General features: G+C 44.3%; 1 protein-coding gene across 5 annotated transcripts in view; it reads left to right on the top strand.

The window, feature by feature from the left end:
• The window catches only part of Msra (methionine sulfoxide reductase A), a 320,628-nt gene that overhangs the window by 141,715 nt on the left and 154,029 nt on the right, over nt 1–24,884 (top strand). For all 5 annotated transcript variants that reach the window (XM_051160698.1, XM_051160697.1, XM_051160696.1 and 2 more), the window contains one exon: nt 13,125–13,244. In XM_051160698.1, coding sequence (XP_051016655.1) covers nt 13,125–13,244 — 120 coding nt within the window. The remainder of the gene's footprint in view (nt 1–13,124; nt 13,245–24,884) is intronic.

Below are 24,884 nucleotides of genomic sequence, written 5' to 3'. Positions count from 1 at the left end.
ACTGACAGTTGTGAGCTGCCATGTGGGTGCTGGGAACTGAACCAGGGCTCTGAACCTTTGAGCTATTTCTCCAGTCCTCAGATTTCAATAGCTAAGTAGTACTCTGTTTAGGCTATATACAATGCATTTTCTTTATTCAATGAGGCGTCATGGACATGGATTGATTCCATTTCTTGATTGCCTTAAGCAGTACTCCAGTGAATACAGGAACACTGACATCTCATCAGCACATTAATCCCATTTCCTTTGGATAATACCCAGTAGCAGAATTGCTGGATTATTGAGGAATTGTCATGGTTTGTCCTGTGATGGTTGGGATAACTCATATGCTGTGTTTGTTGGGGGTATAAATTGGGAGTTATGCAAGGGTACAAGTGTGCAGCAGCCAGCCAAGGACACTTGGTCTTCTCTCTCTCTCTCTCTCTCTCTCTCTCTCTCTCTCTCTCTCTCTCTCTCTCTCTCTCTCCTCCTCTCTCCCTCCTCTCACTCCTCTCTCTCTCTCTCTCTCGCTCCCCCTTTCCTCCTCTCTCTCTCTCTCTCCCCACCCACCCCTATTTCCTTTGCAGTTTTTCCCACTGAACCCGGAGCTCTCCATTTTTCAGCTGTACTCGTGGCTGGCAGGATTGGGTGATCCTCCTAACTCCAGCACCTAGTGCTGAGGTTACAGGTGTGTGTGCTGGGACCTGAACCTAGGTCCTCATGGTTGTGCAGCAAGCTCTTTCACTCGCTCAACCATCTGTGCAGCTACATTCTTACCAGTGTACGCAAGGCTGCTGTTCTCGACATTGCCATCAATATGCTTTTGTCTTCTTGATCTTAGCATTTAAGCTACAGTAAGATGGTATCTCATTGTGGGTTTGATTTGCATTTTTCCTAATAGCATGTTTTCATATACTTATTGGCCTTCTGTGTCTTCTTTTGAGAAATGTCCACTCAGATAATTTGCCCATTTAAAAGTCATCACCACCATCATCACCGCCACCATCATCATTACCATCATATCATTATCATCATCATCGTTATCACTGTTGAGCCATTTGAGCGCCATATTTATTCTGATTGTTAATTCCTTATCAGATGAGGAATAGTTTGCAAACATTTATACCATTGTGCAGGCTCTCTTCACACCATTGCTCTTCAGAAGCAGATAAATTTGATATGACCCCATTTGTCTCTTTCTGCTTCTGTTTATGCATTGGAGGTCTTATTTAAAAACTGGCTGCTCATGCCAACGTCCTGAGGCTTCCCCGTATTGTGGTTTTCAGTTTTGGATTTATCCCTAGTCCATCTTCTGTGAGTGGATTTTCCTTTAGGGGGCAACTTTCATGGCTATCCACTTTCTCTTCATTATTTATTGACAGGTTGTCCTGTCTTCACTTCAACAAAGACACTTGGTGTCTTTGTTAAAAACTCAGTTGGCTGTTATTGTGTGGAGTTATCTTGGGGTTGTTTGGTTCCATCAGCCTATGTGTTAGCTGTATAGTAGGGTCATGCTGTTCGGGTTAGTGTTGTTTTTAGTGCATTTTGAAGTTTGGCATTATGGTGCTTGTAACTTTTATCTTGTTTATCTTGTTGTTTAGTTGGCTTTGACAGTGGGTTTTGCTTGGTTTTGGTATGATATGATTTTAGGGTTGTTGTCTACTTTAGTGGAGAGTGCCATTGGTGTCTTGTTGGAATTACATTGAATTTGTCAGTCCCTTTGGGTAGTTTGAACATTTTAACAGTATCAGTTCTCCCAATATGTGAGCATGGACTATCTTTTTGCTTTTTGGTGTCTATTTCAATTTTATTCCTCAGCACTTTATATTTTTCATTGTATAGTTCAGTTTCTTGGTTAAATTTATCCCTAGCTATTTTTGTGGCTCTTGTTGAGTGGGATGGTTTCAAATCTAGGTTACCCACAGTGTATCAAAACACCTCTGGTTTTTGTATCCTGCTTTTATGTCCTGCAGCTTTACTGAATTTAACAAATATTTATTGACCACTTCCTGAATACCAAACAATGCTGTAAGAAGAATATTTCCAGTATAGAAAATATTAAGACCTAGGAAAAGTCATTAAGAAGAAATTACATTTAAATGGCTACTTGACACGTGGTGCAGAGGGTGTAGGGTGACTCAGAGGTAAGACCACACTGCAACACTAAGTTCTGTGGCTGCTTGTGGAGCCTGAACTAAGCTAGCTGCAGGGACCCATCACTTCTGATGTTTCTTTTGCCATCTTTCTAGAACAAAATGGTGCCTGACCAGGTCACAAGGGCTTACGCTGACACTGCTCAGCCTCATGCAAACACTCAGCCTGTCAGCTGTCTTGTTCCTGCCTCCATCTCGCCACCTGTGCACTACAAGGAGTGGCTTTTCACTGACCCTGCCATCTGTCCTCTTTCTTCCGAGAGAAAGAGAGCCATTTATGCTGACCCAAGTTGTCTTCTGCCATTTTACTGCTTTTCAAGAAAGCTAAGCAGAGGGGCACGCAGTGGCTGCAGATGGCTTCAGGAGGCTTTCTGGAGAATGTCTCCATCTGGGGCCTCTTTGCCACCTCCATATGCCCTGCACTCTCAGAGAGAGTTGGGACTGAGTGCATCTCTCTGTGCTATCTGGCATCCATTGCAAATGTCATAGGCATTTGTTCATTGACATTCCATAGCTCTCCTATCCCCTCTCAAAGGGAGAACCAACTTGTTAGTACCTTGCAGAGTGCAGAGCCCGTGACAGATACATCTGGGGAGCAGAAGAGTAAAGGATGCTCTTTGCCACATTGAACCGCAAGCTCTGGTTTCTCTGGGCTCATCTTTGGCCCTGACCAGCTGCTGAGCAAACTCAGGTTCTATTGGCACCCTGTACTCTCTCTCAGCCAGCGTCACATCCTCTGGAGCCATTTGCATCCCTGGAGTTGAGAGGCTGTGTTTGTCAAATCCTTTGCTGTCCTCTGGCACAGCTTGAAGCCACTGGCTCTTAGTGTTCTGTCTGGTGCAGAGCCAGGCTTCCGTGTGCGGGGGGACATTCTGTTCAGAGGCATGCAGGACCTCCTCACACCATCCCTGGGGAAGCATCTGTGGTTCCTCTGTCCTTTATAAGGCCACAGACTCCTTGGGAACATCTTGAAGAAAGCAGATGGCCCTGGACCCAAAGATGTCTAGTGAGGAGCAGGTGTGAGGACTTGTAATCAGCATGCCATAGGGGACCTCCATTAAGCTCTCAGAGCTGTCGTCACATGGTCAGCAAGTCATCAGGTTGTCACGGGGAGGAGAGGCTAACTTTGGTCTTTGTGGCCTCAAAGGAGAGGATTAGAGGGGCAGTCCGCTCTTTGGTTTGGTGGAGGAAAAGCTTTCCAGCTGTTGTTAGCTCCACCAGGGAGAATTGGGCTTCTTCTTAGCTTCTACTGGACAGCTGATTGCCAGTACGCATAAGGAGTTTTGAGCATTCACAAGGCATCTGAGCTGGATTAGAGGCAGAGTCCTTCCAGCCCTGAGGCTCTGGTTTGTGAACCTTTTTGGTAAATAGAGACTTAAGAGAGCAATGCTAGGAAGGGCTGGAACATGGCAGTGGTAAGAACCCAGAAGTGCTTAATCTGGACACTGAGGCTGGGTAGTAAAGACATGTGCACATCTGGGCACATATTCCATTAGGAGGGACCTGAAGAGAATGCTTTATCAGGTTCAAGTGGCATCAGGAACAGATGTGGACAGAAAGCAATTAGTCATCATCAAATATTAAAAATATCAATCAGCTCCTACTCTCTGTATGGCATCTCTAATTAGCAAAAAGTGTTTTTAAATTTTGTAGTTTCAAGTAAGAGTCGTGGTAAGTAGGGCGTCTTGCTGAGTCTTTTAACGCAACGTGTAAAACTGAAGTCATTGTGGAAAACATTTTTATCACACACTCATATTCCATGAGGGTCGAAGCCCATCTTCAAACTCTTCCTTTACTGTCCTCTCCTTCTTTGGGTCAGCAGTGGCTTGACCAGCTTCAGTCACCAGGGCCCACAGAGTTGCTGTTGTCCCTGTCCCTGCCTACTCCTCTTCAGAGCAAAGGTCCGCACTGCCCTCTGTGGCCGGTCTTGAGTATCCCTGAAGTGACCTGGTGGGAGATCTCATTTGGGTATCACTTCATCCCTTTTAAGAGGACAGGCAACTAGTGAGACGAGCCTTGGAGATGTGCTACATACAGTGTATTCTTCAGGTCTGCTGTCACTGATTGCCACTGAAGATGCAATTCCGTTGGATAATATTGTCCTCTGAGCAGCCACCATCTTCATCACATCAGCTGTTCCTGCTTGAAAAAAGTCCATCAGGATTGGGCCCATTGACTGATGTTCAACACCCCCTCCCCAGAGAAGGAGAGGCTGGGAAGGGCCATTGGACCTTTGCCCAAGATCCCCACCATCCCTCCCAGCCATCTGTATGTAGTTCTGCTGTAAAGGCAGGCAGCCCTCCTCCAGGTGTTAAGAGTCTATAACTGGTGAAGGGGTTTATTAGAGTGGCTGTGGGGAAGGCATCCTATATATTGGGGGGAGACTTTTCAGCTAGTGACGCCCTCACCAGTGTTTCTATAAGGAAGCCCAATGAACTCATCGATCCCCAGGGTGCAGTTGCAGTTTAGCTTGCTGCTAGGACCATGTGAGGAGGGAATGGATATTGTTTATGTCTCCCAAGGGCGGGGGGCGGGATTCATGTCGCAATCCCAGCAGAGTGCCCTTTAAACTCTTCCAGGATCCATAGGCTGTGTTTATCGATGCTGAGCCCTCTGCATGGAAGAGCAGCACAGAAGCCATGTCTAGCTCCCTGGAAGGGTGCTTAGCTTTCCAGTCCAGTGTCTGAGGTCATGTCCTGGGTGGCTGCGGGAGAAGGAACCGCAGCTTTTCATCCCATGCAAGCTTGGCTTGAATCCCAGCCTGCCTTGCTTCTGTCCTTGGACAAGTGACTTTAGCAATCTGAACTTCCACCTCCTCCTCCTTCAAGTAATGTAGTGTCTTCTCATGGGGTTTGGGGGTGGGGGGAATCCATGATCTCAAAAAGGCTGGTGCAATGTGTGGCTCCAAGATCATAGCTGACTGATGGGGACCAATTCCTTCCTTCCTTTATTACTCCTTTTCCTCCCCTCCTCTCCTCCCTTCACTCCCCGCCCCTCCCCTCCCCTCCCCTCCCTTCTCTTCCTGTCATATAAAGGAAAGGGCACCAGGCTGTCTGACTGTAGGAATGATTTCATTTCCTGGCTGGTGTTAGTGCTAAGGTCACAGCATGAGGAAGGAGGAGATGAGAGAATGGGTTTCAGAGCACCTTGTGTCACTCTAACAACGGCCATCACTTGGTTATCATTGTTAATTTCACTTGTCTTCTAGATGACAAATGGAGACTTCAAGACGTCCCCATTCATCACTATCATTCTTTTCTGCCTCAGGGTAACAGAGACCCTGCCTGTGACAACACAGAGGGAGTGAGTTGAGAAACATTAGGCTTTGAGAAGTTTTGGCTCCCAAATGGCCACTGAAGGGATGCCTGTGTTCGGTGGTGACCAGAGCAGGGTGACAGTGTTGTGATACTCTGAGTCTGAGGGTGATGGGAGAGGTAGCTCTCACTGTGGGTGGGGGTGTCTGGAGTGTATGTGTGTGTGTGTGTGTGTGTGTGTTGGGTTGACTATGGCAATAAGATGAAGATCGCTGGGTGTGGAGGCATTTGACTGCAGGAGGAGATGGGACACTGAGTTATGCCAGATGTGTTTAGGAAAATCTGTGAATGAAGTGTGTGTGTTTGAGGTACTTCTCTGTTTTTTGCCTTCAAATCAGCAAGGCGAGAGGAATGAACATAAATAATAATAATAAAAAAATAACCCAAAGTAGAATACTGTCTCAGAAAATAAGAAAGGTTCATAGGCAGAAAACCAGGCTCCATAAATAATTTAAAATATATAAATAACAAGAGTAAATATATTAACACCACTAATAAAAGATAGCAAGTTTTCAAGTACTGTTACACGTTGCTTACAAGATGCATATATAAAACAAAGACATATGGAAGAATTAAAAATAAAGAATAGGAAAAGATATGGCAGCTATATACAAAGATAACCCAGAGGGCATTATTATTAGTAAGAGTAATTTTTAAGAAGAAGTCTTTTAATAGCATTTAATAGAGATGGTAAACAAAGATGCGATGCCAATAAGATGAAGCAGCAAGGAACTCAGAGATGCTAACAACACAGCCTACACTTACACAAAAACTAACAGAACAAAAGAGTGTATGAGATATAAAGGATATTTTGGATAGCTTAATCTGCCAGAATGTTGAATGGGCCCAGATGATTTAAGTGACGATGTCCTAAGCTTGTACATAAATGTCTGGAAAACACTGTACCCAAGCCATAGAATTTCCTAGTTGGCTTTTAGCTGCCAACTTGAAATAGCATAGAGTCACCTGAGAAGGGTTCGCTGAAGGATTACCCAGTTAGCATTGGCCTGTGGGCATGTCTGTGAAGGATTGCCTTGACTGGTAATTGATGTAGGAGACTCTGTTCTCTGTGGGTGATGTCCCTCTCTGGGCAAGAGGCCCTGGGTTCTCTAGTGAAGCTGGGGAAGCGAGTCTGCGATTGAGCAGCAAGTAGCATTCCTTTGTGGTTTCTGCTTCAAGCTCCTGCTTAAGTCCTTGTATTGACTTCTCTCAGTGATGGGTGTGGTCTGAAAGTATAAGCTGAATTAAACCCTTCCCTCCCCTAAGCTGCTTTTGGTCAGGGTGTTTTTATCACAGCAACAACAAGGAAACTAGGACAGAAATGTTTGTAGTTCTCAAGTGCATGTGGAACACACACACACACACACCATAAAAACAACTATCAGAAATCATAATATATAAGCAAAATGCCAGTAAGATAAAATTGCCCAAATAAAGCAATACAAGGGAAAAAAAAAAAAAAAAAAAAACTCTGCAAAGACACCATTGAGTTCGTTTTGTGTTGGCCGTCTACTGCTGGCCACGGGGCCTGCCCTTGAGTGTGATTTATATACCCAGTGAGACTCCACTGGAAACAGCTAATTTTCCCTTTGCAAGAAATTGTCAGTTGGGGATAGCTTCTTGGATAGGGATGGGAGATCATCTTATATCCCTCTATTTACTCAGCGCTGTACAAAGGCACCAGCAGGTGAGAGGACATGAAACTCTCATCTTGGAGAACCAAAGAGAACCTGGAGACAAACAAGTAGAAGGAGCAAGAAATTCCTTCGGGTTCTCTGAGTACAAAGAAAGTCTATTAAAGTGCAGGAGGCTTCCTTTTCTTTTTACTGTGGTAGGAAGCAGTGAGAACATGTAACAGGAGAACATGGTATTTATAAGACTAACACAAATCAGGGCACATGAAACCGTGTCAAATTAAAAACACACCAGCAAGCCAGGCACCATGGCACACGCCTGTAATCCTAGCACTCAGGGAGGCAGAGCTCGGTGGATCTCTGACTTTGAGGCCAACCTGGTCTACAAAGCAAGTGTAAGGCTACGCAGAGAAACCCTGACTCAGAAACAAAACAAAACAAAACAAAACAAAGCAAAACAAAACAAAACAAAACAAAACAAAAACAAAAAACAAAACCCACGACAGCTTATGCAGAAATTGTATCATGGTGTCAAAGAATATCCAAGAAAATTTGCACAAATTGAAAGTGATAATTCTACTTCACTGATAGAAAGACTCAATATTATTAACATGCCAAAAACTTTAAAATTAACCTCTAAGTTCAACGTACTTGAAATCTTAGGAGGATATTTTTATGGAACTTGACAAGCTGATATTAAAGTAAATTGTGAATATGAAAGGGCCAGAATAGCAAAGAAAACTCTGAGGAGTAAGGTAAGAAGATTCACTCTGTCAGATATCAGGACTCATTAAGAGGACAGTGATTGGAGCACTTGAACTCCCTGACTCTGTTCACTGCTTTCCATGCAAACCAGGCATGTGAGAGTTAGCCCTACCTCTCTCTCTCTGTCTCCCCTGTCTTCTGCTTCCCTACTGTCAGAGCATCTTTCTAACTCCAGGAAAATGCTCAGGCAGTAAAATGCTTATCTTGCAATCACAAGGCCCGAGTTCAGATAATCAGGATCCGTATAAGGGTCAGGTGTGGTGGTGCACATCTGTAACCCCAGCGCTGGGGATGCAGAGGTTGGTGACTCCCTAGAGCCGCATGGCCATCCAGCCCAGCCCAACCCATGAGCTCCAGGTTCAGTGAGAGACCCTGTCTCAAAAAACTAAGATTGCTGGTGTTCTTTTCCTTATTAAATTGTATATATTGCTTTTCTTTTTGCCCGACTTGCTCTTTTTCATTGTGAATCTGCATAGGAGTGATTATGTGACAGAATCAATAGTAGGTTATCTTGATATCTCTTCCGCCAAAGAAATTAGTGCATTACTCAGGCAAATTCTTAGGATAAGACCAGACAGCTGTGTACTTTGCTCAAATAGCACAAGAAAGATCTCTGGCCCAGCTGCTAATATTGTTCCCCTTTGAGCCCCTAGAGCTTGGCCTTTACAGTCCGCATGGCTCTCAGCACTACTGTCTTCTAAGCTCCTACCAGGATGGCCCATTAAGCTCTGCTTACCATGGTCAACTACTTTTCTAATCCACAGTTTCGAAGTTTTCTACATTTCTCTATGAAACAGCATGACCAGGTCTGTCACCACAATATCCCACTCCTGGTACCAACTTCTATATTAGTCATTTTTCTATTGTTGTAATAAAACTCCATGGCCAAGGCAACTTATAAAAAGAAAGGTTTTGTTGGGGCTTATGGGTCCAGGCCCCCGAGGGTTAGAATCCACGATGGTGGGACAGAGCAGCAGGAGACAGCCCCTGACAGCAGAAGCTCGGGGCTCACTGTGTGAACCTCAAGCGCAGACACAGAGACAACTGGGGATGATGTGAGTCTTTAGACTCAAAAATCCTACATCCCTCCAACCATGCCACACCTCCCAAGCTGCACCCAACAACCCCAACAGCTGTGGACCAAGTATTCAAATGCCTGAGACCGTGGGGATATCTCACTCAAGCTTCCACAGCTCGTCTATTTCCAAGCACACGTTAAGCTTTAAAAATTTATGGACTAGCCAACTCCCTTATCTGCAGGGATGCTTCAAGACCCTTCAAGGATGCCTGAAGCAACAGGCCGTGCTATACATGCACCCTATGGGCTCTGTCTGAGGAATGAGAGTTCCTGTGATTACCGTCCTTGCACTTTGAGGCCTTTTCTAAAGCAGAAAAGTGGCAACACTAGCTCTGAAATATTGCCACAATGGATCATATATCTGAGGTAGCGAAGTCACTAGTGGGTGGATAACATACACAGGGTAGACACCCTGGACAAAGGATGGCTCACGTACTTACTGGGAGAGAATGGAGTGATGTGAAATCTCATACTGCATGAGGTGGGGTACAATTTAAATGTCAGGGACTGATTATTTCTGGGATCTGCTACTGAATATTCTTAGATAGTGATTGTACGCAAGAAAGCAAAGCCAAAGTAAAGGGACTGTACTGTACAGATGGGTGGCCTGGGCAGCATGGGGCATACAATGAAAGGACGGGAGGGATGGTGTTCAAACAGCCTTTTAAAATGTACTGTTTGTGGGAGTCCAGGGCACCCTTGTGTACCATCACAGGGGACAGGCAGTGCTGTTTTATTCATAGAGCCCTGTAGACATTGAGCCCTCAATGGACAGGTCTGCAGCTCAGCACAGCTACTTGCAGCTCAGGAGGCTGCTCAAATCCCATTTTCCTTCTCCATCCGTGCCCTGTTGTCTTTGCTCATCCAAGACTCTGCAAGAAAATCAGCTTACCAATGACCCCTCTCCCTCTTGACATGACATGGGACACTCAGTTTAAAGGTGCTCAGTACGTTTTTATATCTACTACCAGTAAACAATTCACTTGGCAACAGGAAAAATGGCCTTACAGCAGGCAAGTCAAATAATGTATGTTCTTATTGCTGTCTGTACATGTTCTGCTTTTAAAGGATGTTTATGATTTTTTTATTTTTAAACGAATAGGCATCTACTACAGAAAAAATGTTTTTGAACACAGGGTCTCACTCTGTAGCCCAGGCTAGCCTTGAACCTGGAGCAAACCTTGCTTCCCAGACTTCCCTGGGCTGGGATTACAGGTGTGAGCCTGTAACCCAGAGACAGAAACCTCGCCCCCCCCACAAAAAAAGGTCCCTTTTCACATATTTTATTCTGATAAAACCATGGTTACAACTTTAGTATATTTCTTTCCAGTCTATTTTGGTATGATTATTTCTTTATAGTTATAATAAAAGCATGCATATAATTGTGTTTCCCCTTTTTAATTTAGCTGTAGATAATTATGATATAATCATATACATGCTGTACTGTCAACATAATGGCAATTTTTACAGCATTGAATTTCATTATTTTGATCCATCACTGTTGAAAGCTATTAACCTATTTTTTTGTTACATTTCTGCTCCCATTTTAGCAAGTAGAATATTTCTGAGTACTATAGAAATTTCTGTCCACCATATCGTTTAGTTACCATGCAGCTTTGAATTTTTTTAGAACTACAATATTAACAAATGTCAAGAATGTCATAAAATATATGTTCTTATAGTCCCGTCAGAAGTCTAGCTAGTGTAGACCTGTGTGAGCCAGAGGCATGTGCTGGTTCAGCTTTCTTATTTTACCTAGAACTCACTGTGGTGGTGTTTAAGTTTTACTCCCCAGTCTAATTGTCATTCCAAGGCTTACTGTTTCCTTCTGCTAATGGAGGCCTAGTACCGGAAGCTTCTAGCCTATGTACAGTCTTATCTAGGCATAGAATGTTTTCAGCCTCTGAGACTTACTGCCAAATAAGCTCTCCTTTTTTAGTTCTTTCTGAACTCTGGCTGGCTGGTTCAACTCAGCTGCTCTGGCTCAAACTCCTCTCTAAGCTGACTGATTCAAACTGGCTTCTCTCAGCTTCTACTGAATTGTTTTTCCTGTCCTCAAAATAACTCTAGCAATCAGTTCTAATCTCCTGGCTCCTCCCTCATTATCTGGCTCATTCTGTCTTTACTAGTGTGGAGCTTGTTTTTTCTTCAACCTCTCTCTGTGAAACCCTCCTGATAAACTGCCTCTGAATTCCATGAAATGAACTGCCGGGAGCTCACCTCCACTGCACTGCCTCTCCACTCATTGACTCAAGCAAACTTACTGAACAGAATTGACTAGAACTCAGAGATCTGCATGCCTATGTCTCCTGAGTGCTGGGATTAAAGGCTTGTACCACCATGCCTGGACCTAAGCTTTTCTTTACCCAAAACTTGCTCTAGACAAGTCTGCCCTTGAACAGAGATCTGCTTGCCCCTGGCTCCTGGGATTAAAGATATGTCTGTATTCTAGCCAGATCATACATACCCTTTAAGTTGTTGGATATGATATCTTGCCAGAGTAGCCATGTTCTGAATCAGAATTCCTCTACATGGTGGTTTGGATAAAAAAAAAAAAATGTTCCCCATAGGCTTCATTCTTCAAACTTTTGGTCTCCATGATGCTGTTCATGGGATTCTGAGAAGTTAGTCATTGCTGGAAAAGGCCCATCACTGGGAGAGGGCTTTGAGGGTTAAAGCCTCACCCCACTCCCAGTTCTTTTTGGCTTCCCATGTATGGTTGAAATATCATCTCTTAGCATTCTGTCCCTGCTGCCATGCCTTCCCTGTCTTTATGGATACATAAGTCTTTGGAACTGTAAGCCAAAATGGACTCTTCTGTAAGTTGCCTTTGGCCATAGTATTTTTTATCACAACAACAGAAAACTAACTAATAAAATAATATATGGCTCAATAAAGGCATATAAAACTTGAGAGAGGGAGCAGTTCTTCACGAGAGTGTGTGTGTGTGTGTGTGCGCGTGTGCGCGTGCATGTGCATGCGAGTGCATGTGTGTGTGCGTGTGTGTGTGTGTGCGTGTGTGTGTGTGCGTGTGCGTGTGCGTGTGTGTGTGTGTGTGTGTGTGTGTGTGTGTGTGTGTGTGTATGTAAACAGGCCAGAGAATAGCAGGCATACTAAGCAGCTGGAGACTTCCTGTAGATGGTTGAGGTCCTGGGTTTGGGGCACTGTAGACTTTATGATGTGTGCACACGTGGTTTGGAGAAGCAGGCCTTGGTTTCATCAGATGCCAAAGGATCTAGTAACTGCTGGGGTGAGTGTGGTGATTGTGACTTTGTTGATTGCTTGTGATTCCTTGGCTGCCCCACCCTCACCTAAACCCCTCACTCACTGTGCTCAGTAATAGAACTCAGAAAATTTTACTTTTGGTGAGCCTTGCTTTATCACTTGCAAATTTATTGTGACTTTTTTTTTTTTAACTGAGCACATCAGTTAAATGGTTAATTGGCAATAGTTGCCTCAATCTTTACTTGTCTTGTGTGTGTTTTCCCATTTCAATGATCACAGCCTTATATATCTTTGTTACAATGATCCAGAAGCTGATCGTACACGAATTTCTATTAGCTTATGAAGTAAATGTAGAAATGTTCTTAAAATAGTCACCCTTTTACAATGTTGTTGGGAAAAGTGTATTTTTGCTAATCTACAGCTTTCCATGGTTTTGTAGAGTGAGAATAAACAAAGTCTATGCAAATAATCTTTAAAGTACTTTAAGAATTTTTAAAATGTTTATTATCTTTGTTCACCAGTGTGTATGTATACATGTGGAGGACAGATGATGACATGCTAGGAACTGGTTCTCGCCTTCCACCTGTTGAGACCTCTTGGTTTTTTGTTTTGTTTTGTTTTGTTTTTGTTTTTTTGTTTATTTTTGCACATGGTTCAGAGTGATTCTCCTGTCCCCACTGCACCACAATTTGCCAAAAGAGTGCTGGGATTACAGATGTGAGCCACCGCACCTGGCCTTTGTGGCTCTGGGGTTAGAACTGTAGTCATCAGGCTTTCATAGCAAGCCTTTTTCCTGCTGAGCCATCTTGCCTGCATTAAATTATTCTTCAGTGCTGAAACCTTTGCTTTGTAAGACTAAGTCTTGGGCCTCTTTGATCATCAGATGACAGGAGCAGCTTCCTGCCAACAGGTGTGGTGACACATAGGGACCAACTTAATTTGGATACATGATTTACCTGTGTTTTGTTCTCTGCAGGAATGGGCTGCTTCTGGGGAGCTGAGCGCAAGTTCTGGCCCTTGAAAGGCGTGTATTCAACCCAAGTGGGTTTTGCAGGAGGCTACACATGCAATCCCACCTACAAAGAGGTCTGCTCAGGTAGGGACAGTTGGGGAGCTCATCCCTGCTGGTGGGGACATCTTTGAAATGGCAATATATTTTAAAACTATGTATTTTCTCTATCTAAAAAATATTTCTGCAAATATATCTTTTGCTTCTTATATTATAGCTATAGAGGATGATGAATTTCCTGTGGAACATACTTCAATTTTTTTTTGCTGTGGAAAAATCACATAACACTTGGTTGACTGGAATAATTGCACTTTTAGCTCAGCAAACTGGGGCTGGGCTCAGCTTGGCACTTCTTAGAGGCTCACCTGGTTTCACTTATGGGACCATAGTCACCTGGTGGAAAGCTCAAAGGTCAGCTGGTTTCAGATGACAGCATGTGGCAGTCAGTGCTGGCTGCTGGTCAGTGCTCACTGGAAAATGGGAATGTCTCAGACTGCTGTGAGCTAGTGCAAATGGTGGTATGTATTAAGACCTAGAAACAGCAAGAGGATGGGCCCAGTTCTCCATGTACTTCATTCAGTATTGACCCCCTGACCAAACTGGGGCGCACAGTCTACTCTAGCTATCCAGGGAGGTTTGAAGAATGCAAGGCTATTGCCACAGCGGTCTCCACATGTCTCAGATGTCTCACGCAGCAGACATACTCTGGAGGGAAATAATGAGAAGCCGTGCTGTGATGCAGGGATGTGTCAGTTACCACACCTTGCCCGTCTATAAATAAAGTTTTCTAAAGCACATCTGTATTAGTCAGGTTCCCCAAAGGAACAGAACTGAATAGATAGTATACACACACACACATATCTTAAAAGAGAGAATATGTACATATATACTATATGTATTTAACCTGTATTTATGTATGTGTATAATAAAAAGGATTTATTAGATTGTCTTGCACAATGTAGGTAGTCCAACAGTGGCTGTCTCACAGAGGAGAGATGGAGAGTCTGGTACAAGGCTGTCATCTCCACAGTCACAATCTGGTGTTGAAGGCCTCAAGGAGTCCTAGAGAGCTGCTGATCTTCAGTCTGTGCTGGGACTCTGAGCAGGTTGCTTTCATGTCCTTTTATCTGGGCTACCACCAGAAGGTGCTGCCCAGCCAAGGTGGGCTGGCTTTACTGCTTCAATGCATCTTATCAGGAAAGGAACACCCAGCAGCTTGTGTCTTAGTTGATTCTGGGTGTTGTCGGGGTGACAACCAAGACCAGACACCACAATGGCCATGCTCATTGTTTTGTTTTTCCGTAGTGCCAATGACCATGGCTGCACCCCCAAGAGCAAGGGTGTGTGGCTACAGCAGACACTGTGTGGACTGCAAAGCAGGAAGCACTTCCTATCTATCCCTTTGCAGAGAAAGAAGGGCTGAAAGCTGATGAGGAAGGTCCTGTAGCAGATTCAAACTCAGTGCCAGTTCCTGCCAGGATGGATTTCTCGCATTCCACAGCATCCTTGTTTTCCTGCCACCTAACATTGTATGGCTGGGAACTCACCATATGGACCAGGCTGGTCTTCAACTCACAGAGATCCACCTGCTTCTGCCTAAGTGCTGGAAATGAAAGGCGTGTGCCTCCGTGCCTAGCCCCATTCATCTATTCATGGTACTATTGCAGTAGAGCCTGTTATGATTCCACCAAACCTTACTTCTTTTTCTACCTAGGAACAGGCTAGCAGCATATCTCCCAGTGTCTCTGGGATGTGGGTGAGACTTGTGACAATCATAAAGCAAGACACAGTGGGAATCAGTGATGGTCCCTACTTCCAGGGACCTCTGAGCATCTGCACTCAAGCACACATACCCACATACAGACAAACATGAATATTTACAAAATCTTTTTTATTAAACATTTTTTATTTTTTTACATATACATTTATATTATTCACATATATATAATAAACTACCTATAGAAAGAAGAACCATGACACAATCAGGAATTATATAAATGTTACATTCTTAGTGTTTTGGCTATTTGTATTTGACAGCCTTGAAGAAAACATCTTTCCTATTTTGGTGTGTCTAAAATTCTGAATGTAAATCAATATCTAGCATATCTGATCATTATCAACTTAAAACATCTATCTAGACCTAAAAACATCTTAACCCCTAAACAACTAAGCTTACTTGTAAAACTAAACTATTTGGTCTTCAACCTCATCAGAGACTTGAGAAGGAATAAACTTGATTACCTGAGTATGCCGGGAGTACAAGTTAGAAGCTTTCCAAATGAGAAGATGACAGAGACAGTTTGCTACCTGAATAGTCACCCAAAACTCTCTATAACGTTGGAGCATCTTCTTCAGCCTTCTGGCCCAATATATCTGACAGACATATTTGTGAAGCAGGAACTATACATCTTAGGTGCAACAGATAGATATGATTCTATAGAAAGATAAGGTAAAATAATTAGACAAGGTCTTCAAAAACCTGAGGGACATACAGAATATGGCATTTAAAAAGGTTTTTATTATTTTAAAGATTCACTTCTGGCAACACCCAGTTTAACTCAAAGAGGATGATGTGCATCAAAGAACCTCCTTATGGAGATGGCTTCAAATGTGGTAAACACACCACTGGGGAAAATGTCCTCATTTCTACAACAGACAGAATCTGCCTTAAAAAGGGCAAGCTTGGATGTAGGTAGAGTCAATGGCTAAACTCTGCCAAAACAGGGTAAACAAAAATCTTTTTTAAACAAGGAAAGAAAAAGAGACAGGCAGATGTAGCTCCGTGGTGGAGCACTTCCCTAGTGTGCGTTAGGCCCTGAGTTCAATCCCCAGCACCAAAAAAGCATATCACCATCCTAAAAGGTCTTAGGTGGAAAGGCTTCCTGAGAGCTGTGGTCTATTATGTTGACATAAGTAATGTATAAAAATATAGCCAGGCAGAGTGGTATGCACCTGTAATCCCAGTACTTGGGGAGGCAGAGGTTGGCAGATCTCTGTAAGTTCGAGGCCAGCCTTGTCTACATAGTGAGTCCAGAATAGCTAAGGCTACACAGAGAAACCCTGTCTTGAAAAAACACAAATTCATAAATAACTATTTATATTATATTAATATTTCCTGCTTGTAAGGAAGAACTGAAATACTCTAGCAGTAGGAATGTGGAACATGGAGTGCATTTGTCAGTGGACAATCCATATGTTTTTGCTTCTGTTTTAAAATTAAACATGCTTATGAGGAACTATATGTAGAGATGCCAGTGGGGCCTGGAGATCATCCAGGTTTATTCTCTCAGGCCTCAGGAATGGAAATGAGTATATGCCTTCCTATAATTCTAGACATAGAATAGTGGCTTAGGAGGAAAAGGTTGCTAAGAAAACCCATAGGGCTGGGGAGATGGGCTTCTGGGTAAAGTCACTTGCACACAAGCAAGATGACTTGAGTTTGAATCTTCAAAACCCAGATAAAAGCATCTGCAATCCCAGCATCCCTTACCAGGAAATGAGAGGCAGAGACCAAAGAATCCATGGAAGCTAGTGGTCCAGAGAACCGGGCTTAGGAAGCAGTGAAGAAATGTCTGTCTCAAACAAGGTGAAAAGGTCAGAACCAGCACCTCAGGCTTGATCCCTGACCTCTATATGTACCCCATGGTATGCCCACATAGACACAGACACACGCATGCATGCAGGGATGCACATATGCATGCATGCATGCATACATGCATGCACAAACGAATAAAGAAATCGAAATATTCCTGCTCTCCATACCACTACCCTCACTCTGCAAAGGGCAGAAGCCAGTTTGGATATTGTAGTAGCTTGTTTGTGTAGCCTTGGGCCCTTTTCTATTCCTCTCTCCCTCTCTGACAATGTAAGTGTCATGTGAATTCCTACTGTATACTAAGCACCATAATAAGTAGTTTTTAAGCCTTTGCTTTTTCTCTCATGCAATCCCACATGACATGCCAGTCTCTATCCTTTCCAGAAGTATTCTTGAGGCTCGGAGACTTTGTGTGAGTCACCTTCTACCTTAGTTGCTCTCCATTTATAGTTTAAGCCATGGACCTTGGTGTAAGTCTTCCAGCCGTTGCTATAGCTCAGTTGTCCTCCATTCAGCCATTCACACTCCCTTCCTCTTTCAAATATGTTCATTGGCTGAACTTGAAAATATGTTGCCATATTTCTAAATGACTCCTGTGTTGCAGGTAAAAGAAGGATTTGTCCTATAGATGTTTAAACTTGAAAGTGAAAAAGGACCAATCCCTGTGTGATCCAGTCTATGCAAACATTCCATCCCAACAGGACTGCTAACTTAGGGCACAACAGAAAGCCTGGTTGTTATGGAAACTGATTCCTGACTACAAAGAGATGATGTTGGGTTCTACCCAGACTCAGAAGGAAAGGTGATTTCTTTGTCTGGAATGGATGGTTGTTCTGATCATAAAAGTTACATTGGATAAAAGATGCCACTTGCCTAGGAGAGGTAGGACCCTCAAATCCCTGAAAGCAGCAGGAAGGAGAACATGGCACCCAGCTAGGGTGGTGGTGGGAAGGAGACAGTTAAAGATTTTTGACTGAGAAAGGGGTATGTGGACAACGTACTTCACCTATCACCTATCTGGACTCCCCTCTGAAGCCCCCAGTACTCCCGGATGGCAGGCAACCGAAACCTGAGACAGAGTTCCGATAGGACACACAGGAGGGACCTAGGCGTCTACTAACAGCTGAGAAAGGAGGTGACTCTATAGTGGCACAAGGGTAATGTCTCTGTTGCTGTGACAAAACACCATGATCAAGACAACTCATAAAAGGAAGTGTTTACATGGGCTCATGGTTTCAGAAGATTAGAGTCCGTGATGGTGGAACAAAGGGAGCAGGAACAGCTGAGAGCTCACACCTTGATCTGTAAGTAGAAAGCAGTGAGCCAGACACAGCAGGAATGGCTTGAAACTTCAAAGCCTGCCCCAGTGACACACCTCCTCCAACAAGGCCACGCCTACCTAATCTTTCCCAATTTCAGTACCGAGGACCCTGTATTCAACTATATGAGCCTACGGTGAGGGGTGGGTAGGATGGGGAAATTCTCACTCAAACGACCACAGGTAGGGACAGCTGTGGCATCCAAACAGGACACTTAGGAGTGGGCTCACTGGTGGGTCTGGTGCAAGCCAGTCTATCCTCATCCCTGCATGTGCCCTGAGCCTACAGTATACAAGTGTCAGGATGCTGATGTTTCTTTCAGTATTTTAACTAGTGCAGTCCCCTGGGAAAGGAAGAAGTTGCCTGTGTTGAGGCACTGGAGTGGCCATCACTTGGGCAGAGCATATTAGCTTTAGACTTACAGGACACAGAACAACAGCTGGCTGGCTCTGACTGTGTAAGAGGAAGCCCAGGACCCTAGCAAGAGGTTGCCGAGCCTGTGAGTTCAGCAGGGGGAGATTTTACTGACACCTCTAGGGTTTCTTGTTCCAGTCCATCTCCTGCAGAACCCACTTGTCTGTTGACCTTCTAGGGAGATCATCTCCAGGAAGAAGATACAATGAGATCAGGTCAGTTAGACAGACAGACCGATTTCTCCTTTCAATTCAATTCAGATGCCACTATGGATGCTGATCTCTGGCTATGGCGAGTCTAGTCTGCAGGGGCCATTCTCCGTTGGTCGGATTAACATGGGTGGCACAGGTGGATGGGAATGGGCCTTAGGCCTTCAAAGCAGAGAGGCAGAAGGTGGGGTTCCACAGCTCCCCTGAGGGCTGTGACTGTCATCTTGCATTTCCCTGGAGAGCCTTTACCCTTCACAGAGAGCCCACTTTCCATTGTAATACAATTTCCTTTGTTGCCTTCTCACTTACAGACCTGTTTTTAAAGTACTGATTCTACTGGGACATGTGCCCAAATTTTTTTTTTTTTTTTTTTTTGCTCAGGCTTGTCAAGTGCTGAGCCTGTAAGCATAGCCCAGTGTGTTCTTTTCCCAGAAGTGCCGTGTTCTACTGCTTGGGTTGTTTTGTTTTGTCCTACCACGTAGTTGAGGCTGGTTTGGCACTTGGAGTCCTTGTGTCTCAGCTTCCCAAATTCTTGGATTACAGACGTGCCCTCTCCCCTATCCTGGCTTGTTTTTCAGGCATGGCTTTTGGCTCCTCTTAGAGCCACGCTCCCAACTTTTAAGACCATACATATGGCATCTGCTTAGATGTGGGATGGCCTTGCTCATGGCCCACAGATTTTTGCTTACAGTGCAGTGATTTGAAATCCTAGTGGCCACCATTCTCTTCCTAAAATCACCTGCAAGGACTTTCTCTGCTAGAACTCAAACTGAAGAGACATAGCTGTGAGGAGTCTGGCTTCCAAGGAGGCATTTTCAGGTAGATAGATAGATAGATAGATAGATAGATAGATAGATAGATAGATAGGAACATACTAGTTACTATGAATGTCTTACTTGTAAAAACACGATACTGGATACCTGTAACATACAATGTGAAGATAATAACTCCAGCCTCTATCTTCTGGAACTTTCTTTCCTATGGTCTATGAGACCTTGCTCTTTTATACTTGCTTTAAGGGATTGGACTGGCGCTGGTTTTCTCTCTGTGTACATGTGCCCGCATAACACACACACACACACACACACACACACACACACCATGCATTCTGCACATACTCCCTCAAAGGATTGTTATGCACACCTGCTGATTAGCTGGCCTGCTCTTGTCTCACTCCATTGATTCTAATTGAGCTATTCAGAGTCCTCAATGCCCTGGTAGAGAATTATTCTTACACTTTGTAATAACAACCATGCAGATGAAAATATGAAAAGGCATTCTGAAATGGGTAAGCACTTCGGGTTAATTTTGGCACATTAGCCAAACATACAAACCCCACACTGCTGGCGAAGGCGCGGGCTGTGCATTCACTGGGTGAGGTCTTCTCATATTTTGCTTACAGATGTTCATAACAATGCCATGTTTATCATCCTATTCAAAAGCCTTTTGAAGCCTCCTCTGCCAAATGGCACCAGAACCAAAAGCAAGAAAGGGGCCAGGCCATTTCCCTGCCTTGTAATTATGGTCACCAGAACAGTCCGAGGACCAGCCAACCCCCAACACACACACACACACACACACACACACACACACACACACACACACACACACACACACACACACACGCCCAATGGGAGCTTGGTCTAAGAGCAGATGAGAATGGCAGTCTTTCTGTGACTTCTCAGTGCTGTTTGTCCCCAAGGCATCCCCTGACCAAACCTCAGTTTCCTCTCTTACAAAGCAGGAGTGAAGCTACTTTCTGAAACCAGTGTAGTTGTGGTTAAGTTCTTTTTTTTATTTTTTAAACAATTTTATTTTTTACATTTTTATTTTTATCAATGTTTGTATGCTGTATTCATGTGTGTATGCATGGTGTGTGACCCTGGGTGTGTGCATTCTATCCATTTCTGTCTCACTTTCTTGAGGCAGGGTCTCTCACTGAATCTAGGGCCAGTAAACACCAGCCTCTACTTGTCTCTGACCCTGAGTGCTAGCATGACGGGCATGCTCAGCCATGCTCAGCAGTGCCATGTGTGCTGGGAACCTGAGATCAAGTTCTGCACAGTGAGAACTTTTTTCTTGAGCTCCCCAATTTCTTAGTGAAAATAACAATTATTTTAGGGCTGGGAGATGCCCCAGTGGATAAAAGTGTTTGCCACCAAACCTGACAACCTGAGACCCAGGAATGCATGTGGAGGAAAAAGAAAATCAATTCACACTAGTTACCCTCTGGCTTCCATGGGGCATATGCCCTCCATAAGTTAAATAATTGAATGCAAAAATATTTTAAAAGGAAAATAGCTCAAAACAGATGTGTCTTAGAAAATTTGGGATGTAGGCTGTCTAAGCAATCTAATCCTTAGATGCAAGAAAGCTGAATAGGTATAGGTCACAGTGCATGGTACAGGTCAGCCTCTGCCTATGCATATGGCCTGACACCTGCACCCATCATCCTCTTGTCCTTTTCTGGGCTCTATGGATCTTCACTCTTTCCCCAAGTACCTGTTTTCCTGAAGCATCAGAGCTACAGCTGAGCATTAAATCAGCCTTTCCCCATGCATGTAAAGCACTCAGTGTGTCTTTTCAGCTCCAGGTAATTTCCGCCCGACATGTTTGGGTGGAGGTTGCGAGGCTGCAATTCTTCCATGAGTTAATGGCTCCATTCTTCAAAGGAAGGAGGAGGGGCTTGAGCAGAGCTCTGCAAGTAATGGAGAACTCGTCAATCCCTCTCAGACTGCATTCACTCTCAGTGCGTAGTCAGCCTCATTGTGCCCTTGTCAATGCCAGTCAAGGAAAATTACCAAGTTATTGACACGTCTCCCCACATGCAAGAATCCTGGCGTTCAATCCTGCAACAGGCAATTTGATGGCTTTTTGTCCCCCTTATTTTGAGACATAAAATTGAGCCTTGAACTTGTTGCAAACAGAACGAAAACACATTTTCTCTTTCAAGCAAACAAGGGGAAAGAAAACTCAGAGGCCAGGGAACCTCAACTTGCATTTGTAACCCCTAGGACCTCTAACCCTATGCACCAGATTTTCAATGAATAGCGCCATTGCCCAGATGTCTAAGCATAGGGAAAGGAGTCAAACCAGGTTTTTGTTGTTGTTGTTGTTGTTGTTGTTGTTGTTGTTCTAAACCCCTAACAATAAACTTGACTTCTTGGCAAGTATCATCCCTCTGGGCTGTCCATCCTCCTGGGCACAGGTCATATGCACATCACAACATTTCAAGCCTGGAGAGGGCTTTAGCCAGCACCTAGTCTAGTGGTTTTCCAAGTGGGTGACCCCAGCATCAGGCTCCAGAAAGCCGCTGTGAGGTTTCCACCCACAGTGAAGTGTGTTCCTTAAGTAGATTTAAGTCCCATACACGCTTACAATTCGACCCTCACTGTATGTTGGAGTCCCATTGGATGTTCTGGTTAAAAATGGCTCTTTAAAGCGATTGCAGCTCACAGAGACTCCTTGTCTTGTTAGCTGGGAAACCTGAGGTTGGGAGATGGTGAGTGATTGAACAGTGAGGCTGGTGGTGAGGGGGTTGGTGTTCACTTGGCTTCTTAGATCATAGCCTTGAGAGGATTTTAAACACACCTTTTCCTGTCTTGTTAAGTGAGGCCAGAGTCAAGGCTCTAGAGTGGAGAGGACTTTCACGTTTGAAATGTTAAGATCTTAAGGCATTGTTATTTTTGTCAGTTGGTCCTTGCTCATCTTTCTGTTGTGCTGGATTTCCCTGGTGCTAAAATGCATGCTAGCTACTCTCCCTTGTCTGTGCAGGGTGCATCCTAAGATTCTCCCGAGGATGCTGGAAACTGCAGGCGATGCTGAAACCTACATCCATGCTGACAGTTCTCTTCTGAAAGAGAATAAGAGTTTATTCTGGAGCCATTATGAGTGACCATGGCCCAGAAACACAAATTTAGGTTACCCCAAACTCCTTGGTTCTATGTGAAAGCAGTTTCATAGGGTTTTTATAGTTTCACAGAACAAAGACAGACATGAATCAAGGCAACTTTAAAATACATTGTTTGGTACAGCAGAGAGGTGGGTACAACAAGACGGGAGTGGGGTCGGGGGTGGGGAGCTACATTATAGGCCCATGATGTTACCCGATGACGTTTTAAACCCTTGGATTGATGGTAGCTAGTGCTCTGCTGAGTTAATAGCTTCTACGAGGTTTTTATTTATCAGGGGGTGTTAGTTCAGAAACAGAGTTGGGCTATTACACGAGGCTAAAACTAGCCCGAGATAAAGTAATTAGCCTCTGAACCTACAAAATTCCAATCTCCACAGCCCTGAGGTTCCAGTTGGCTAATCACCCTGTGCAGATGCAGATGCTCCTTGCAGGAATTGCTTGTTCACAGCCGGACACAGCTTCTTTTCAGACATGTTTGTTCACATGTGCTGTGCTTTCCTCCTGCATATAGATTGGTGGTGAAATACAATTTATAAATTAGGCACAGCAAGAGAGAAACACCTCAAAACAGGACCCTCCTGACCCTCATAACCCCTTTCCTCTCCCCCCACCAAACTGTACTTACCCTTCTTATTCTTCTCTCCCCCCTTTTTCTCCCACTCACCTTACTACATTGCCCCCCCCCCCCATTTTACCTTACTCACCTTCCTTTGTCTTCCTGAGCCTGGGAAACAATCCGCAGGTGACCCCCACAGGCAAGGGCTAGCTGTTTGGGATTTCCCATGGACGCTGCTCATGACCAAGGGGGAGCGTTTCACCAGCTGCCACAGCTGGAAGTGGAGCTGAGGGCCTGACAGAAAAAAGCCTGCAGGGCAGTGCCCTCCTTGCATCATCTCTTCAACCCCACCCTTTCCCAGCTGGTTGCTACCAGCACAGCCAGAACACCTGACCTGGAAGAGTCGCCCTCACGGCTGCTTCAGCTTTGGCTCAGAAGGGAAGCCACCAAGCCAAGTAAAACTCACCCTCCCTCCCCCACGTCCTCTTTCCATGGACCCTGACAGAGCCATGTCGTTTTCTCTGTCTTAGGGAGATATGGTTCTGCCATGCCTAAGGTACCCAAAGCTGAAACAAAATTGACCCACTCTCCGCATACAGCTTAAACGCTCGAATCCAGCATGAATGTCAGAAAGGAGAGAGAGCCTGTAATTTGAAAGAACTGAGGCCTGGCACACACCATGCGGGAGGCACCAGGCTGCTGCTATCCTTGGGTGGCAATGGAGGTTGACGATGTCTTCCTCCTGGACCCATTGCCCAGAGACACCAATTATGCATCCCCTCTCTGACCTTCAGATTTTGACCTTCCTGGCTGGTTTGGTTAGCTGACCCACCTCTTTCTTTGAACAACTGAAATCCTTGCTAGGGCACAGGTCAGAGGTCAACAGGCCACCAAACTAATTAGTTAAGCATGTCTGGTATTTTACATCTCTGAAAATACCATCCAAATGGGCTGTTTAAATGGAAAATAAATGGAAAGAAACAGTCGCTGATGCAGCCTTTATAACCCATCCAAACTGGACAGGGGCTGTTCGCTCGTTGTCTCTGGATTATATTCTCAAAGATTTAGAAGGGAGATTAAAAAGAAGCTGCTAGGTTAAGCACTTCTTAAAACGTAATTGCAAAAGCCACTGATGGATAGGCTTGCCCTGAAATTTTCACATGACATATAATGGAGCTGTAATATACTATGAAAATAACCTTACTGTGGCAGGGGCCAGCTTCCCTGGCAGTTTTATGTGATGAATTGGGTCTTAATTACTTCCAAATGACTAACAATTTTTATAGCCTCAGAATAAGGTTTCTTTGTTGTTGTTCTCTGTAAATTATATTAAAAATAAATATCTGTGTCAATGACTACCCCACCCACTGAGTGAAGATCACCCAAGGGACTCTTGCAACCACCCAGTGGTCACCCACTGTGCCAGAGAAGCACCCAGGCAGTTGAGTGGCCCCCACAAAGGTCATGGCCATTTGCCAGTGTCTACCTCCAAATGGCCTGGAATCAGCTACAGTTCTGAGTCCCCCCTGCTGCAGAGAAGTGTCACCCAATGCATTCCTAATCTCTAACCTATTAATGGAAGCAGTTAATTTCCTTTATGGGTAAAGTAGAAATTTGAAAACTGTCTATCAAACATACTAGGTCTCTGGAGCCACTCAGATGACATTGGTCCACAGAAATGAAGTTTTCTTTTCTTGGCTTAGTCAATTCCTAGAACTCAT

This window comes from Acomys russatus, chromosome 18 (assembly GCF_903995435.1).
Source record: "Acomys russatus chromosome 18, mAcoRus1.1, whole genome shotgun sequence".
Taxonomy (NCBI): Eukaryota; Metazoa; Chordata; class Mammalia; order Rodentia; family Muridae; genus Acomys; species Acomys russatus.
This window is presented reverse-complemented; position numbering and strand designations above follow the sequence as displayed.